General features: G+C 41.3%; 2 protein-coding genes across 4 annotated transcripts in view; one reads left to right on the top strand and one right to left on the bottom strand.

The window, feature by feature from the left end:
• Window positions 1-12543, top strand: part of dtymk (deoxythymidylate kinase (thymidylate kinase)) — a 38981-nt gene extending 26438 nt beyond the window's left edge. Inside the window, exon 5 of the mRNA XM_069896441.1 lies at window positions 12044-12543. Coding sequence (XP_069752542.1) covers window positions 12044-12049 — 6 coding nt within the window. The 3' untranslated portion in view covers window positions 12050-12543. The remainder of the gene's footprint in view (window positions 1-12043) is intronic.
• The window catches only part of atg4b (autophagy related 4B, cysteine peptidase), a 61080-nt gene continuing 43609 nt past the window's right edge, over window positions 131-17601 (bottom strand). For all 3 annotated transcript variants that reach the window (XM_069896433.1, XM_069896435.1, XM_069896436.1), the window contains 6 exons: window positions 15100-15299; window positions 13467-13545; window positions 10432-10577; window positions 3489-3545; window positions 2291-2378; window positions 131-2152 (listed from right to left, as the gene is read on the bottom strand). In XM_069896433.1, coding sequence (XP_069752534.1) covers window positions 2079-2152; window positions 2291-2378; window positions 3489-3545; window positions 10432-10577; window positions 13467-13545; window positions 15100-15299 — 644 coding nt within the window. In that variant the 3' untranslated portion in view covers window positions 131-2078. The remainder of the gene's footprint in view (window positions 2153-2290; window positions 2379-3488; window positions 3546-10431; window positions 10578-13466; window positions 13546-15099; window positions 15300-17601) is intronic.

Raw genomic sequence — 17601 nt, 5'->3', positions numbered from 1 at the left:
ATTATTATAAATGAGTGTGTGATGGTTGGTGTCTTGGGCCAAAGATCAAAAGAAAAAAGTTCTGAACCCATTTTGAGCATGCAGTCTCCTCAACATTGACCAAAACAATTTTTTTTCTGCCGGAACTACATTATTTTAAACAATTTATTTAGATATTACAGTTCAGCAGTCCATTATCAGCCTCTTTAAATAGGTGGTATATAAACAAGGTTAAGAATGAACTTGTTTGTGTGCTGGTAGAACTGGCCTTTCAATTCGTGTACCATCCCCTTCAATGAAGAACATGGTCAAACCTCCTGTACCAAAACAGATGCTCCCATCACGCCAACACAAACCACCATACTTCATTTACATGATGGTTTCCAAGTGTCAGCCCATTTTCAGCAAAAGGTCTTAATTCAGAACTAACTCAAGAATTTGCCTCAAGTTGTCATTCTCCTCTTTCTTCTTTACATCCCAATACATGTATTGTTTGATTGCTTTTGCAAAGTTATTAAAACAGTTAATATACTTCATATAATTAAAAAGTTTCTTTTGTAAATCATATGAAGTGGTTAATTTTTTGGAGGGTTTAGAGTGGACCTACTTCTATAAACATCTTTGTTTTACTGTGCCTACTATTTAATTCAGCTCACCTTGAATGAAATTGTGTTATTGGTCTTCATTCTCCACTTCTCTGTCCTGTAGCCCCTTCATTACCTGCCATAAAGCTTGATGTCAAACTGACAGCAGCATCATTAACCCCAGTCATCTCAGGCAGCCCAGATGGGCATCGGAGGCCTGAAATAGATGGTCAATACCTTCATACCTCACGCTGCTGATTCAGACTTAAACTACATCTTTATGGTTTCAGGTTGTCCCAAAGTACTTGTCAGCAAATTAAATGCAGTTCCTCTTAAAACGGATAAGTACAGGAGCCAATTTGTAAATGGCAACAGTTCAACAAGTGAAATTTGATCATGACCAGATTAGTGATGTTGGTTACAGGATAAATATTTGCCAGAATACAGGGTATAATGTCTCTGCACCAAGATCACTTTGTTCTGTGTGGGAAAGCAGACAGAGCCTCAATTTAACCTCTTAATCTAGAGGTGGTGCCTCTAACATTGTATATTCTCCACTGGAATGTGAGACTGCCCTTTGTGCTCAAATCTCCAGAATGGGACTTGAATCGACAACTTTTTCTCAGCCAATTATATCATCAGGGCCGAAGCTGAAAGGATATTTAAATAATTCCTCTGTGGATTAACACAAATCAGGTGGTCCCCATATTCTGATCTAAAGTTGATTCTGGGATCAGTGATATCAACATTAAGCTTCTCATCCCACCAAAACCTGCCCAATAATCAAAAAGCTGAGCATAAATTAGTGCTGCTAAACAGCGCATTTTCCTTTTGAACCAAATCTAACCATTAATTAATTTCAACCACAGTCATGGGGCTGAAGGTAACAAAGCTAGTTGGTCCTACCCTTCTAAGAGAAAACAAAATCTCCGTTTTAAGGAATGTGATCAAACACACTCCTTTACAAAAAGAAAAACATCCACACACCTCTACCACAATTTTCAATGCAACATATTTAACTTGATCTGATTCCATTTAGATTGAGATGGTTTGATACAGGTTCTTGATGTGACAGAGAATCCAAGCTGTCTGAAATCTTGCTACTTTTTTTTATTTTACGCGGCTGCCTTAAATCCAACAGGATACCCTTCTGTTGCTGCAGGGGCAGCTGAAGTATAAGCTGCTGGATAAAACCCCAGGAGTTTTCAAGTTGTGTCCTCCAAATATGCTGCTAAAGTACTTCAAAAGAAATGTTGCTCAAGTACGTGGTAAATATGATGTGTGCTGGTAAAGCAGAGGCAGGTTTGCATTTAACCATCAAATAGTTTGGAAGGTGATCTGAGCTAGCTCACAGATGAAGGATCTCTCTTCAGCGGGGGCCAGTACAGTTTGTACCATCTGAGATCCCAGTGTACTGATGATGATGTGAATTCATGAAACCTGTGCCAATGTCGTGCTCCTTCAGAATATTGGCAGCATGACAATCATCTTTGTCTTCACAGCTGAATTCCTCTTTTATAATGAGAGGATCTCAAAGTCTTCATCTTCAGAATCAAAGAATCGTTCCAGTCTTTCAGAATCTGTAAAGTCTGGACAGGGAGGGAGAAGTGGGGTAGGGAAGACAGACAGTGGTTAGGTTAAATATTCTTTGGGAGAAATACAGTAAAACTCGTAGCTACAATTGCAAACTAAGGATATATTCAAACCCAAAGGTAATATTCTGTTACCAGGCGTAAGACAGTGGACATCAGGGAAGCGCGTGTTCTGATGATCCATCAGCTCAAACATGGGGAGGGCATCTTTTTCTTGTGAAATCTGCAAAGAAAGAGAGGTGTGATACTGGCAGTTAATCAAGTAGGGTCCAGTCAGTGGCAAATGTACAATCTATGGGAAAGATTGGTACAAAATACTCATCAGATGAGAAGAATTTCATCTAGGACAGTTTATGAATGCTTGTGCCTTGCAGAGGTGGAACACAGAATGAAAATTAAGGATTAATTTAATAAAATATTAGGTCATAGAAAATGATCCCCAAAATAATCTGATGAAAGATGTAATCTGAAGAGGTACCTTATAGGGAGAAAGAAAATACTGCAGTTTTCTATCTGGCATAATAACTACCCAATAAAACAGCATGTCTCTGATTTACCATACTGACACCACTGAAAAATTGGGTGGTACTAAAAACGGACAATGTATTTGTCTCCTTCAAAATCTTAAGTGTGTTTCATAGCTACAACTTAAAAACAACTATTGCCTCTTATCAAGCAAAAGTTAAATACAATGACCAGAGTCCTTAAGTAATAACTAAACATTTTGCCAACAGAGAATGGAATTCTCTAATTGTAAATCAGGGCTATTGCAAAACTGCTGGAATATGAACAGTCACTTGCTATGATGACCATGCCAAACAGTATGATTCTGTTGTCCTTATTGAACTGTGATCCTTAACCTTGCATAAGAAACCCAGCCCATTCTTTTGGTGCAAAGTATCTGCTGAGATTTCCAATTAACTATTTGGAATGTCCCTGTTTTCAGGGACTACCAACAAGCGCGTATACTCCGTGTTTTCTGCGATTGGTTTTATACCCAACCACCAGCTGGTTCCTGTTTTAGTTTACCAATGGACCTAGTCCAGAGTATACAGGTACATTATGAAAGGTTATAAATGGCCAGAGTCCAACAATCAGAGATTTGCATGCTTTTAAAATTGCTGTTAAAAATGTTAGAGATGCAAGCTGTTTTACCATTAAACATCAGGTGCAAAAGTGAACTCTGGCAGTTCTTAAGCTCATTATTTTTCCAGGCTGATGGACATGTGTATTATGTTAAAAGAGCAAACAGGAAAGTGACCAGATGAACAGAACTACTTCTAGAAGGGTCTGGCCAGAAGGATCCAATTCACGTCAAGAGAACTAGTCATACCATTTTCATTCTTTGACACCAATCGTTGAAATCCTCCTCGGTGCTGCAGAAAAACCCCTGAAGGAGAACAAAAAAAACCAATTAATGTGCAGCACTGAAAAATAAAATTACTGACTGATGGTAGATTAACACCACGGCACCAGACAGAATCCCAGTGTTCTTAGTCACAGAGAGTCATGGAGGATGCAAGTCAGCAGCTGCTCCAATGTTCCCATTGTACAACTATGCAAAGAAGATGGGCAACATGAAGCGAGATAGGTGGGTTGGGCAGCAGCAGTATGCTTGGGGTTGGAAGACTGGGAGGATTGTGTGCATTTTAGCAGGACAGAAAAGATTACCAGAGGATCCATCATTGTCAACAAGTCTCATCACAGAACATCCAGAGCAACTTGCAGAATCATCACTCACTCATGCATATGGGAACACCTACCATAACAATGGCAAATTTGGCCATTCTTGAACTTCTTGCCACAATTTGATTTTTCCTTCATTCTTTGAATCAAATTTGTTGGAACAACATTTCATCTCAACAGGGAAACAGGAGAAATTATATTGGGAAATAAACTAATAGAAAATTGAAATAAAAACTCTATATTCACAGATGAGGGGGAAAAAAACCTCCCAGAAAAAAATGAAGACAGAATGAATTAAGAGTTTTGACTTGTTGAAATTACAGGTACCAAATGGAATCATTTCAAACCCCAATAATCTGCCTCCAGTGAGCACTGCCTGCTGCTAGTGCAGACCAAGGAGAGTGAAGACACCGCTGCTGCAAAGGATTCAACCACCCAGTCCTCATGCTGGTGTCTCCCGACAGGCTTTAAAAGGCTTATTGAAGAAGCCAATGGAGTTTTTAACTAGAACTCTGTCGCCGTGGAGGACCTGGTCTTGGCAGCGGGCATGAGGGTTGAAAGACTCCAGGGAGCAGCAGACCAGTGCAGGGAAGAACATACCCCAGCCCCAATTCACGTCCCTGTTGTGGAGAAGCAGAGGAGACAACCCTAAAGGGTGGTGACCACAGCATCGAACCAGTAAGGGGCTCAGTGGCTGAAGGTCCCACACAGGCTGCGGGTAACTTGCGGCTGGGGAACCTGCATGGGCAGCTGGAGACTGCCTCAGGGGAACCAGGTATCGGAGCTGGGATTTGAGAGGGTGCTGAGAATAAAAAGGGCTCCCAAAAGACCTTGGGCACTGAAGGCTTCCTGATTGTGTTGGAGGTTTGGATCGATGAATTGAACAGGAGTCCATTTGGTTGTAGAGGCTGCGGTAGCGCTGGAGGTGAATCCATGGACACCTAGTGACCCTAAAAACTCTTTTGCTTTTCTTTCCTACTCTGGGCGACACAATGCAATTTTGCAGAAGGCAATTTTGTATAATATTACATGTTCTGTACTATTACATGACAATAAAGGAATCTTGATTTTGAATGAAAAGGTATTGAGATAGATGGATGCGCTGACTGCCAGCTTCCAAACTTCTAGACTCTGGAATGATTTTCTGACACTGGAAGATAGGAATCATGGCCTCAATGTTTGAGAATGAGAAAAGGGGGGAATTGAGGACCATTTTGTCTGGCGAAACTGATTCTTTAAGGAGATAACGAGGGTGTTTAGAAATTAACTCAGTTGAGTGGAGTCAAAGGGAAACCATGTTTAATGAATATGTTAAGAGGGTTTCAATATGGTGTTTTTGGACTTCCATTAGATCTCAGTGGTGCCACCCAACATATGAAACAAGTTAGCTATGATAAGTGGGGTGCTCCAGGAACTTACTGGAGTTTGAGTTGTTTACAATCTATATCTATGATGTAGATAGGAGATGGTGTAATACATTCAAGTGCTGATAATTTAATGTTTGGTGGAAGGGTAGGTTGTGAGGAAGATGCAGAGAGGCAGTTTAAGTGGATAGGCAAATATATGGCAGATGGAATATAACTGAGCAAATGTGAGGTCTTTCTGTTACTTTCTAAAATTAAATAAAAATCCAGTTATATTAAATGTTGGTGTCCATTAGGTCCTGGGTGTCCAAAGTTGACCTACAGGTACCACAAGGCATACTGGGGTTAGAGGGAGAGATGCCATCTCATACTTCTATCCTGACCCTTGGTGCAGTTTGTGTGGAGTTTGCTAGTTCTCTCTATAACCCCAAATTCTCTGTTTTACTTCCATGTCCCAAAGATGAGTTGGTTGTTAGTTATTTGGCTCTGTAAATTACTCCTAGAATATAAGTGGGAGATTCAAAAGGCATTACATAGAAACATAGAAGATAGGAGCAGGAGTAGGTCATTCGGCCCTTCGAGCCTGCTCCGCCATTCAATGATCATGGCTGATCCCGCCTTCTCTCTGTAACCCTTAATTCCCTTATACTGAAAGAAATATATCTAATTCCCTCTTAAATATATTCAATGAACCTGCCTCTACTGCTCTCTGTGGCAATGAATTCCACAGATTCACCACCCTCTGGGTAAAGAAATTCCTCCTCATCTCAGTCCTAAATGATTTGCATATTATCTTTGAACCATGGCCCCGGGTTCTGGACTCCCCCACCATTGGAAACATCCCTTCCGCATCCATTCTGTCCAGTCCTGCCAGAATTTTATATGTCTCTGAGATCCCTTCTCGATCTTCTAAACTCCAGCGAGTACAATCCCAAATTGCGCAATATTTTCTCATAAGTTATTCCTGCCATTCCAGGTATCAGCCTGGTGAATCGCCTTTGCACTCCCTCCATTGCAAGAACGTCCTTCCTCAGATAAGGTGACCAAAACTGCACACAATACTCTAGGTGGGGTCTCACCAAGGCTCTGTACAGCTGCAGTAAGGTATCCTTATTCCTATACTCAAATCCTCTTGATATGAAGGCCAACATACCATTTGCCTTTTTAACCGCCTGCTGTACCTGCATGCTCGCCTTCAGTGACCAGTGCACAAGAACCCCTAGATCTCTCTACACTTCCCTATCTCCCAATCTATTGCCATTCAAATAGTAATCTGCCCTCCGGTTTGTATTACCAAAGTGGATAACCTCACATTTATCCACATTGTAGTGCATTTGCCATGTATCTGCCCAGACCCCCAATTTATACAAATCACACAGCTTCCTGACCCCCTCTTCAGTGCACACAACCCCTCCTAGCTTAGTGTCATCTGCAAATTTGGAGATATTACATCCAATCCCCTCTTCTACATCATTAATGTAAATTGTGAACAGCTGGGGTCCCAGTACAGATCCCTGTGGCACCCCACTGGTCACCGCCTGCCACTCAGAAAATGAGCCGTTTATCCCAACTCTCTGTCTTCTATCTGCCAGCCAGTTCTCAATCCACATCAATACCTTGCCCCCAATCCCATGAGCCTTGATTTTGCATGGCAGTTGTTTATGTGGGACCTTATCGAAGGCCTTTTGGAAGTTCAGGTACACCACATCCACTGGCTCTCCCCCATCTATTTTACCTGTCACCATCTCGAAGAATTCCAATATATTTGTCAAGCACGATTTACCTTTTGTAAATCCATGTTGACTCTGTCCGATCCCTTCTCTGCTAGTCATATGCTCCGCTATTACATCCTTAATAATGGATTCCATCATTTTGCCCACTACTGATGTAAGGCTCACCGGCCTATAAATCCCCGCTTTTTCTCTACACCCCTTTTTAAATAGTGGGGTAACATTAGCTACCCTCCAATCCATGGGTACTGATCCTGAGTCTATCAAGTTCTGGAAAATAATTCTTAAAGCATCTGCTATCTGAATGTCCACTTCCTTTAGTACCCTAGGATGTAGATTATCAGGCCCTTGGGATTTATCGGCCTTCAATCCCTTCAATTTCCCCAAGACCATATCCTTAGAGATTCTGATTTCTTTCAGCTCCTCCATTCCATTAGTCTCTATGTTTCCCAACATCCTTGGGAGGTTATTTGTATCCTCTCTTGTAAAAACAGAACTAAAGTAAGAATTTAATTGATCTGCCATTTCCTTATTTCCCATTATATATTCTCCTGATTCTGACTGCAAAGGACCTACTCTGGATTTCACCAATCTTTTCCTCTTGACATATCTATAAAAGCTTTTGCAGTCGGTTTTTATATTTGCCGCAAGCTTACTTTCGTAATTTATTTTTGCCCTCTTGATTAATCCCTTTGTCCTCCTTTGCTGCATCTTGAACTGTTCCCAGTCTTCGGATTTGGTACTTTTTTTTACGTGAGAGATTGAATGACAGGAATAAGTGGGGAGCTGGAATTGAAGGAATTGCAAGAGCTGCCATAGATGCAATGGGCCAAATAGCCTCTGTCATTATGAAATATGTAAAACAGTCTGTTCTTTCAAGTTCAAGACTATATACATCTTACTGGAAGCCCTGGTAAGACCACATCTGGACAATCATCTATTGGTCTAATCTTCTTACCCAAGCATGCTTATATTTTAATTTGCAAAGGTTAAGCAGAGGCTTCTGGAATTTTGGGTGGTGGAGTATTATATGGCATGAGGTGAGATGAGCAAACTGGGCTTTTCCTCTGAATTCACAAGTGTGAGAGGTTTTATGTTACCTCCCTGCTTCTATATTCAAAACCTCTTACAATTAAGGCCAACATGCTGATGCTTTCTTCACTACCTGGTGTACCTACATTCCAACCTTCCATGCCTGATGCATCAGTCACATTGGCCTTGCTCTTTTCCTAATTTTTCTTCATTCAGGTAATAAGCTGCCACCCTCTGTATCCACAACAGAGGGTGGGGTAGACTCCCAATGCACAGAGTAGGCGGCAGCCATGCACCAGGCCAAATAAATTTGAATCTAGCCCCGCAGGCCATTAGTTCCCACCCCTGGACAAAATCATCAATAAATATTGTAAATAGCTGGGGTCCCAGCCTCAAACCTTGTGAGACCCCACTAGTAACCGCCTGCCATTCTGAAAAAGACCAATTTATTCTCCTTGTCAACCAGTCTTCTATCCACGTCAGTACATTAACTCATATACCATATTCTCTCATTTTGCACACAAATCTCTTGTGCAGGATCTTCTTTTGAAAGTCTAAATGCACCACATCAGCCACATCACTGTTATTCACTCTGCTGGTTACATCATCAAAAAATTCTAGAAGATTTATCAAGCATGATTTCCCGTTTGTAAATCCTTGCTGACTTGGACTAATTCTGCCACTCCTCACCAAAGGCACAGCAATGTTATCACTAATAATTGACCAGTATTTTCCTCACCACTGAAGTCAGGCTAACTAATCTATATAATTCCCTATTTTCTCTCTCCCTCCTTTCTTAAAAATTCTTATTCTTAAAAATAATTGTGCTACATAAGCTGGAGGATGACTTGCTTCCTCTCCAGCTTTGTGGGTCCTGAGATGGCTGATGTACCAGCTTTGCCACTGATGAGGCAGGAGATGCTTGATAGGTGGGCGGGTTACATGAGTTCAGTGCTTTCTCTGCCACTAACAGTGACCAATGCCTCTCTATATCAGCCATTTTCAACCTTTTTTGGGTTCTAGCCCCCTTTGGACTCTGCTCAAAGTTTATGGGCCCCCCCTTCTCTGTGAAGTAGTCAAGTTTAGTTGGTTTCTTATATTATTTCAGTTTGTGACACCCAGTTGGGGTGGGGGGATTCTGTCTGGCTCTCCTTGAGAATGGCTGCTCTATACCATCCCGAATGCTCCTTCTCAACTCTGTGGTGATGAGCTAGGAGTTAGTGGGGTTTCTGCAATTTTCAGAGAATTGAGAACACCCTTGTTTTCCTTTCTACCTGGAGAAAGTTTGAAAAAGAATATCTGTTTCAGGAATTTAGTGCCTACCATGACATGCATTGGAACCCACCAAGTGTAATTAGGGCCTCGTGGCTGGGAACGTTAAGCAGATCTTGTTCATCTTGCTGGCAGATTTGGATGATTGTGGAAGCCTCTCCGATGACTAATGTTTGTTAATGGGTGGCACGCAGTTAGCGTAGCAGTCAGCCTGAAGTCGAGGGTGGAAGAGGAAGCAGGAAGTCCATGAAGGAATTATTACTAAACAAAGCCTCTTTTCTCATGAAAGGTTATGTATGTCTTGATCAATACAATGACTTCACTGCAATACACAAACGTGCTGGAGAAACTCAGCAGATCACGCAGCATCCACAAGAAGTAAACGGCAATCAACGTCATGAAGGCATCAGGCTCAAACATCGACTGCCTTTTACTTCCTATGGCTACTGCATGACCGGCTGAGTTTTGCACTAGACCTCAAAATCTGCAGATTTTCTTATTTAAGTTCAGTGAGTTAATTGCACTTCTGGTCATTAATTCATTGTTCATGAAGTCTTTAGAAATCACAAAGACATTTATGTGAGGCGTTGCCCTCAAGAAAGCAGCCATCATCATAAGAGGTCACAACCTCTTCTCTCTACTGCCTTTAGACAAAAGGTACAGAAGCCTGAAGTCTCAGCACCTCTAGGTTAAAAAAGTTTCTATTCAGGCTCTGGAACCTATCCCTATCCTACTCCACAGGAAACCAAAATATCTGTCTGCCCTATTGAAACATCACTTTTTTTCTTGCACTAACTGAATTTGTTAGTGTTTATTTATCTATCCTTCACCATTTATTATCTATTTTACTGTCTTGCCAAATTGTGGTCATTTAATGTAATTAGTGCATCTTGTGTGGCTACAGCAAGAATTTCCGTGCTTGTACATTGTACTTGTGTATATTAAAATAAACTCTTGTTGACCCCAAAATTATCCCACATTGCATTACTTGATAAATTGAGAAACATTTTCAGATAATAAGGGAATCGATACAAATTAGTGCAGGAAAATGGCAATGAGGTAAAAGATCAGTCATGATCTGATATTAAGCAGGCTCTATGCTCCTGCATTATTGCTCCTATCCTTTGAAGACCTCAAACAGATTAAATCAGAGGTACTGTGTACATAGCCTTTTCTGAATTACTGGACTTACCACAGCAATGGAGGGGTCTAGGTCACATATGTTCATTCTACAGGGAGGGTGATGACAGTGAAAGCTCTCGTCTGGTATAGAAAAGTCTTCAAAAGGTTCCACCGCCGGTTGTGTTGTGTGTGGGTCCAGGTAGATCAATTCATCTTCTGAGAACCAAATAACAAAAGAACATTTGTATATTATTCTCTGCTACACAAGGGTCCACCCAATGGATATTAACTGCACTTATCAAATTATGTGCCTGCATAATTGTACAGTTTGCTGTATCCAGCTAAACTAGTCCCAGAACTGCGACCAATTATTGTTAGCTAATTAGTGTAAGGGCTCAGATGATGAGGGAGCAATTTGTTCAGTAAAACATTGTGGGTTTTTTGCATTGTCCATCAGTGTTATAGTCAGGCGCACATATTCTGGAGATACTGTTTCAGCATAATGTCCCTCTTTTTGAGGGGGTTAATTACTCACACATTTCAAAAGTCAAATTTCGGTTTTAGGTTTTCCAACATCTGTGGGGAGTTTTTGCTTTTAGCCCCTTTCACACCGGCACCTTATCCTAGTAATTAATGACCAATAAAGGACCAGCGTGAATGCCTCCTGAATCGGCACGTAGACGATAATCAACCCGGGGATGGATCACCTAGGTAGGGTGTATCGTTCCCGGGGTCATTTAATGCTTGCTTGCCAATTAGTCCAGTGTGAAAAGAACATGGACTATCCAGGGACAAATTAGTGACGCGCTGATGACTTTTTTCCATGAGTGCAGGAACGTGAAGGAAACAAAAGATTCAAAAGAAAATATAAACTTTGTATTCAATTTACTAAATCCTGATCAATGTATTATGATATTTCATTTAAACAAAATTAATCATGCTCCATTATGTACAGCACAGTATGAGCCCTTTAGCCAATTGTTGTTCCAACCTACATAAATCTTTATCAATTTATAAAGGATCATGGGAAAGTGGTAACACAAGTAAAACACATAGGCGCACAATTTATAAAGACTGTGAGAAAGTTGCAGCAGGGATAAAATACACCCACACAACAAAGTGGGTACAGACAACAACCAAGGATAGATAGTCTGTGAGAGACAGAGGGAGGGGAGAGAGAGAGAGCAGCAGAGAAAGGGCACTCGTGGAGGGGTTTCTCTGCTGTCACTCAATGCATCACTCAGATGTCACTGGTGGAGGATAGGCTCCCCTCTCCCCAGGGATGTCTGATAGTGTGAAAGGATGCAGAGTACCAGTTAACAGTGGTCCAGTGTGAGCGGCAAAAATGGCTTCTTTAATGGCCAATTTACAGATTAGCCAGTGTGTAAAGGGCTTATAATTGAGCAGATGCAGTGTGACATGCTTTGCACACACGAGTAAGCACACATTCTGCTGGATAACGGAGAAAAAATGGAGCATGTGACTTAGGAAATTTGAAATGATCGACATGGAACAGTACAGCTCTTCAGCTCATGATTCTGCGCAAAATACAATGCCAAATTAAGTGACTTTTTGTCTGACATTTTCCTTTAATTAAATGCAGCACGTTTTCAAGCTAACATCTGAAAAGTTAACATTTCACAAAACACTCCTAAATTTATATATCTTCCATTACCTTTCAGACCTGATCCACTTCATCTTCAATTGGATTACTTCCCAAGAATGACAAAGGAAATTACAAGCATAGAGAAATGCTACACAAGAACTAAAAATTTGTAATCTATGTTTTTGTATTTATTGTCTCTTTTTAATTTATGTGGTTATCCTCTAAGACCAGCACCTCTAAGTACAAAAGCAGTAATTTCCAACTGCTATCAGGCTCTTAAACCTCCCCTCATTACACCAATCATAGACTATACCAGTAACACAAATTTGCCCTGTTTCTAACTCCCTTCTTTTTGCACGAGGATAGGTTTGAATATTTATTACCCATTTATCTTTTGTATTTTTGTCTCATTTTAATTCAAGAATGTATATTATTGTAGTAGTTTTTTTCTACAAAGTACCTGTTTGGCTGCAGCAAGCAAGAATTTCAGTGCATAAGTACATTATACAATGTATTTGACAATAAACTCATGATCATGAGGACTGCAATTTGAAGGAGTATCTCCACTTATGAATAAAGTTGCTTGTTGGTCTCCACCCCTGCTACCCATTATTCCTGATTCCTGTTAATCTATTGTCAACAGGCCATCATCTCATCATATCTGTTTTCCATTAAAACAGTTAACAGAAAAGCTGCAAGAAAGCACCTAGTCAGGGAACATTTGCGGAAAGAGAAGCCGGTCCAGTGTTTTGTGTCCATTGTCAGGAACTCTTCCTCAGAATGAGGGGTGGAGGAAGGTGTTGGGAATGTAGAGGTTTTACAATTTCCAAGCAGAGCTGAGAGGAGAACTGAGGTGCGAGAGAGTATAGAAATAGGTTGAGACAGCACAAAAACAAACTGCTGGAGGAACTTAGCGGATTAGGCATCAGTTGGCATTTGGGTTGTGACCCTGACACAGAAATGTCCCAAGATGGCGATCATCTCTCTGAATCCACAAATGCCACTGACCCGTGGATTTCCTCCAATGGTATGTTTTTTTTGCTGCAGATTGCAGCATCTGCAACTTGCTGTCTCTCCTAAATTAGATACAATCAGATGATAAGAAGCATAAGCACTGAGCATTTGGGAGACTATAGAAACAAAGTAAGGGGCATAAGAATGATCATGGGAAAGGATGAGTGAACAGTTTACCTGAAGCTCCTTGTTCTAGAAGAAAATGTTTTGTTTCACTATTGTATGGTAGTGGGAGAGACTGCAGATTGTTCGAGTTCTTCCAATATTTTCTGCTTCATATTCCAGCACTTGCTTCTTTATTTGTTACCCATTACCCACTGTTCTCTAACTCCCCCAAGGCCCATTATGTGACACACATGACACAATGTACACCATCACTCCTCCAATACCCATTGTAAACTGTTCACTGTATTTTTAATTGACTGAATATTACAGCAGCCATTTAGAGAAAATAGGATTAAAGGAACAATTAATTAGTTACTGACCTACGTAGCCTATGAAATAATGGGCACTGTTCGGCTTTCCACCAATAACTCCTAGGGACTGTGGTAACATAAAACATTTCTGAAAAAGAAGTTCAAGTTCATTAATACCTTGTACAGTGTGAAGGGTTCTTCCACAAGTAGTCTAGCTAGTCAACTCAAACATTCATGCAATCGATCAAAGTGGAAGATCAAGAGCACAGAGTATATGATTACAGTGAAAAGGCCAATTAGTACAATGCAAGGACAGCACAAGAGCACTGCTGTGAGGTTCATTCAGAAGCATGATGGCTGTGGGGAAGAAACTATCCTTAAGCTCTGAATAATAAGGGATAGATGCATGGATACAGTCGGAAGAGGGAGCGTGGGCTAAAACAGGAAGAAAATGATCTATCCAAGGGAACGTCTCAAAGAAAGAAAGGGGCAAAGAGGTTCAGAGAATTACAGAGGTGAAGGCTTTGACAAATGAAGGTATGGCCACCAATGGTGACGGGATTAAAACACCAGGAGGCACAAGAGGCCAGAAATGGAGGAGTGCAAATAACCTGGATGGTTGTGGGGTTGGAGGAATTTTCCAATAAATGAGTGAAGAGTTTTTAAAAATTAGGCTTACTGTGGGCCACGTAAACAGAGCCACAAGTAAATTAACTTGATGCATGAACAGTGAGCTAGGATGGTGTGCTCTTTATGGGAAATGCTGGGAGGAAGAAAGTTGTCATCCAGAATGAGTCAGGAATAGTCAAGTCTTGGAACAAAGCTCTGGGTAGGTGCTTATTGATACAGTAGAGGAAGCAGTGCGAGGGTGGAGATGCTGTGCAGGTGGAATAAGGGGATCAAAGCCAGGCATGGGATGTAGAGTTGGAGGCTCAGCACTGAATGCAACAATCCGGTTGTGGCTCAGACATGGAGTTCCAAGTGTGGACTGAAACCAGTGTTCCCAACATTCCTGCTTGCCCCCTGTTGATCAGACAGTTAAGTGAATGAATTGGTGTCAGAACCAGATGTTATCAATGTGGTTGCCGAAGAGAATGTTGTATCTTAGATGATGTTCCCTGGATGAACAATAGAAAAGCAAAGCCAGATCGTACTGTCTGGAAGAGGTGAGTGGAAGGTCACTGAAGGAAAATCTAAACTCATTGTTAGCAGAGTAGGGAAAACATTGCAGCAAATTTTCTGGCTGTCCAGATAAGAAGGAACGGAACCAGGGGTCGCAGTCTCAGGTTAAAGGGGAAGCCATTTAGAACTAAGATGAAGAAAAACATCTTCACTCAGAAGAGTTGTGAACTTGTGGAACTCCTTGCCACAGAAAGTTGAGGCCAGTTATTAGATATATTCAAAAAGGATTGAGAATGTGGTTAAAGGGATTAAGGGGTATGGAGAAAAAGCAGGCACAAGCTACTGAGGTCACATGGTGGCACTGAAGGGGGAGCAGGCTTGAAGGGCTGAATGGCCTTGTCCTGCTCCTATTTTCTATGATTCACTGAGCAGGACAATAAAAGGAAGGCTTTAGAAGTTGATGGAGCGGCCAGGCAGGAAGCAATGAACTACCAGGTCAACACAAGATTGCACAGAGCTGTTGCAATCTTTTGCTTTCTAATTCACACCAGGATTGGAGAGGTAAAAACAAAAATAGTACCTTTAGTGTTTTGATGTAGGCTTCATTGATCTCGCTGAGTCCCAGCCTCAGGGGTATTAACAACACTAGTGGCTTCCACGACAATGCGTCGTCTGAGGAATTAGCGCCTGATGGATACCCATTGAACGGTCTTGGGCCATCAGCCTGAGGGAATGCTGCTGCTGCCCCTGCAAACGCACTTTCAGACTGGCACAACATTTCTGTTATAAAGCAAGGTGTGAAATTGAGGCTTTCAAAAAGGAGAAGCAATTGCAAGGGAACAACCAATAGGGCTATCTAAAAAGGAGGTGGGTGGGTAGAGGACGAGCCAATTGGTCTGACGTAGAGTCATTACAGACTCAATGGACCAAATGGACTCCTGTTTTGCTTTAATGATGCTGAGAGTTTATCAGCAGTGCCTGGGTCCAGTGTAAGGCAACAAAAAGAAAATTCAAACCCAAATCAGCGGTATTAAACAGCAGTTAAGAGAGTAGATCAGTCATTGTGTATCTAATATTATTAATTCACCTCTGGTGGTTAGAACCATAGAACTCTACAGCACAGAAACAGGCCCTTCGGCCCATCTAGTCTGTGCCAAACTATTGTTTTGCCTAGTCCAATTCACCTGCACCCGGACCATAGCCCTCACTCCACACCTCTCCCAGCCATGCGCCTAAACAAATTTTTCTTAAATGTCAAAATCGGGCCCCCATTCACCACTTCAGTTGGCAGCTCGTTCCACACTCTCACCACTCTGCATGAAGAGGCTTCCCCCTAATGTTCCCTTTGTTCATAACTTTTCCACCAACCACAGGCATGTTGTGTGTCTGATAGGATGCACTGATAAACATCCATCAAGAACAACCAGCAAGCTTACCACCATGCTGGACAAGTTAGCCTGCTTGATTCGCACCCCTACCCCCCTTAAGCCTAGTCCCTCCGTCCATCATTGATGCACTGTGCCTCTGGAGAATGCCCTGCTAGCAGAAGACACAGCTGAAACCTATTGAGGGTTTTTCGATGGCTCCTCCCAAACCAACAAGTAGGTCAGTTCACTTCAACCTGCACGCTGTGCAGACTTGAAAACATATAGTCAATCTTTCTTTGTCACTGCGTAAAAATTTTGGGAATTCCCCAGTTCAAAAGCGCAGCAGTGGTTCAAGATGTAATACACTAATGTGCTGGAGAAACTCAGCAAATCATACAGCATCCACAGGAAGTAAAGGGTAACCTTTCCACTTGGTTACTTTGCACTTCTTATGGATACTGTGTGACCTGCTGAGTTTCTCCAGCATTTGTGTCTTGTGCTCGACCCCAGCATTTGCAGATTTTCTTGCTTAACTCTCAGTGGTTCAAAGTGACAGCTCATTAATTTGGGATTTAAGGTGGGGAGGGAAGTCAGGGAGTGGAGGCTTTGACACAGCTAGTGTACGATAGCAAAACCAAGAAAAATCAGCCTTCTGTTATACTTTTAATATTAATATTTTAGATGTATGACATTTGGCCTGTGCTGTCAGCATTGGGGGAAAAAAAACAGCATAACATGATGATATTTGCATAAGATGTTCCTTTATTAAATGTGGAGACAAGAAAAAATCATAAGAAAATTTGACAATGGGAAGTAATACAAGATTTCAACATTTTATACAGATAGAAAAATTTGTTCAGACTAACTGTTTTCATCCTGAGCAGGGAACCTCTTGAAATTCACTGGACTAAGCTTCAAAAGGTTTCTCTCTGACAATGTGATTATAGTAACTAGTCCAGGGAGACTGCAGACACATATACAGGGCCTTCCATAACGTTCAGGACAAAGATACTTTTTTCCATTATTTGCCCCTGTGCTCCACAGTTTTAAATTTGTAATCAAGCAATTCACATGTAATTAAAGTCCAGATTCCAGATTTTATTCAAGGTTATTTATATATGCTTTGGTTTGACTATGGAAAAATTACTGTGCTTTTTATAGTCACCTCATTTCAGGGCACCATAATATTTGGACATTTGGCTTCACATGCATTTGTGAGTACTGAGGTATGTTAATTGCTTCATTGGTGCAGGTATAAGAGCTATGCCTGCTAAGTTTTTGATCATCTTTAATTTCAGATTTATTGTCAGAGAACATAAATCTGCGGGCGCAGCAGAAATACCACTAATTGGTAGCGCAAAAAAGAAACTGTACACAGCGTGAACATGTAAACAAACAAAACTGTAAACAGATAATGAATGTAAATAAATAGAGAGAACAAAAAGGAAAATCAATAAAGCCAACAAGTAAGAGACCTTAAATGAGCCCCTGATTGAGTTTGTCGTTGAGGAGTCTGATGGAGGAGGGTAGCAGCTGTTCCTAAACCTGATGGTGCGAGTCTTGTGGCACCGATACCTCTTTCCTGAAGGCAGCAGCAAGAACAGAGCATGTGCTGGGTGGTGAAGGTCTTTGATGATTGCTGTTGTCCTCTGATGACAGAGTTCCCTGTAGATGTTCTCAATACTGGGGAGGGTTTTGCCTGTGATGTCCTAGGC

Source organism: Narcine bancroftii, chromosome 9 (assembly GCF_036971445.1).
Source record: "Narcine bancroftii isolate sNarBan1 chromosome 9, sNarBan1.hap1, whole genome shotgun sequence".
In the NCBI taxonomy this organism is placed as follows: domain Eukaryota; kingdom Metazoa; phylum Chordata; class Chondrichthyes; order Torpediniformes; family Narcinidae; genus Narcine; species Narcine bancroftii.
This window is presented reverse-complemented; position numbering and strand designations above follow the sequence as displayed.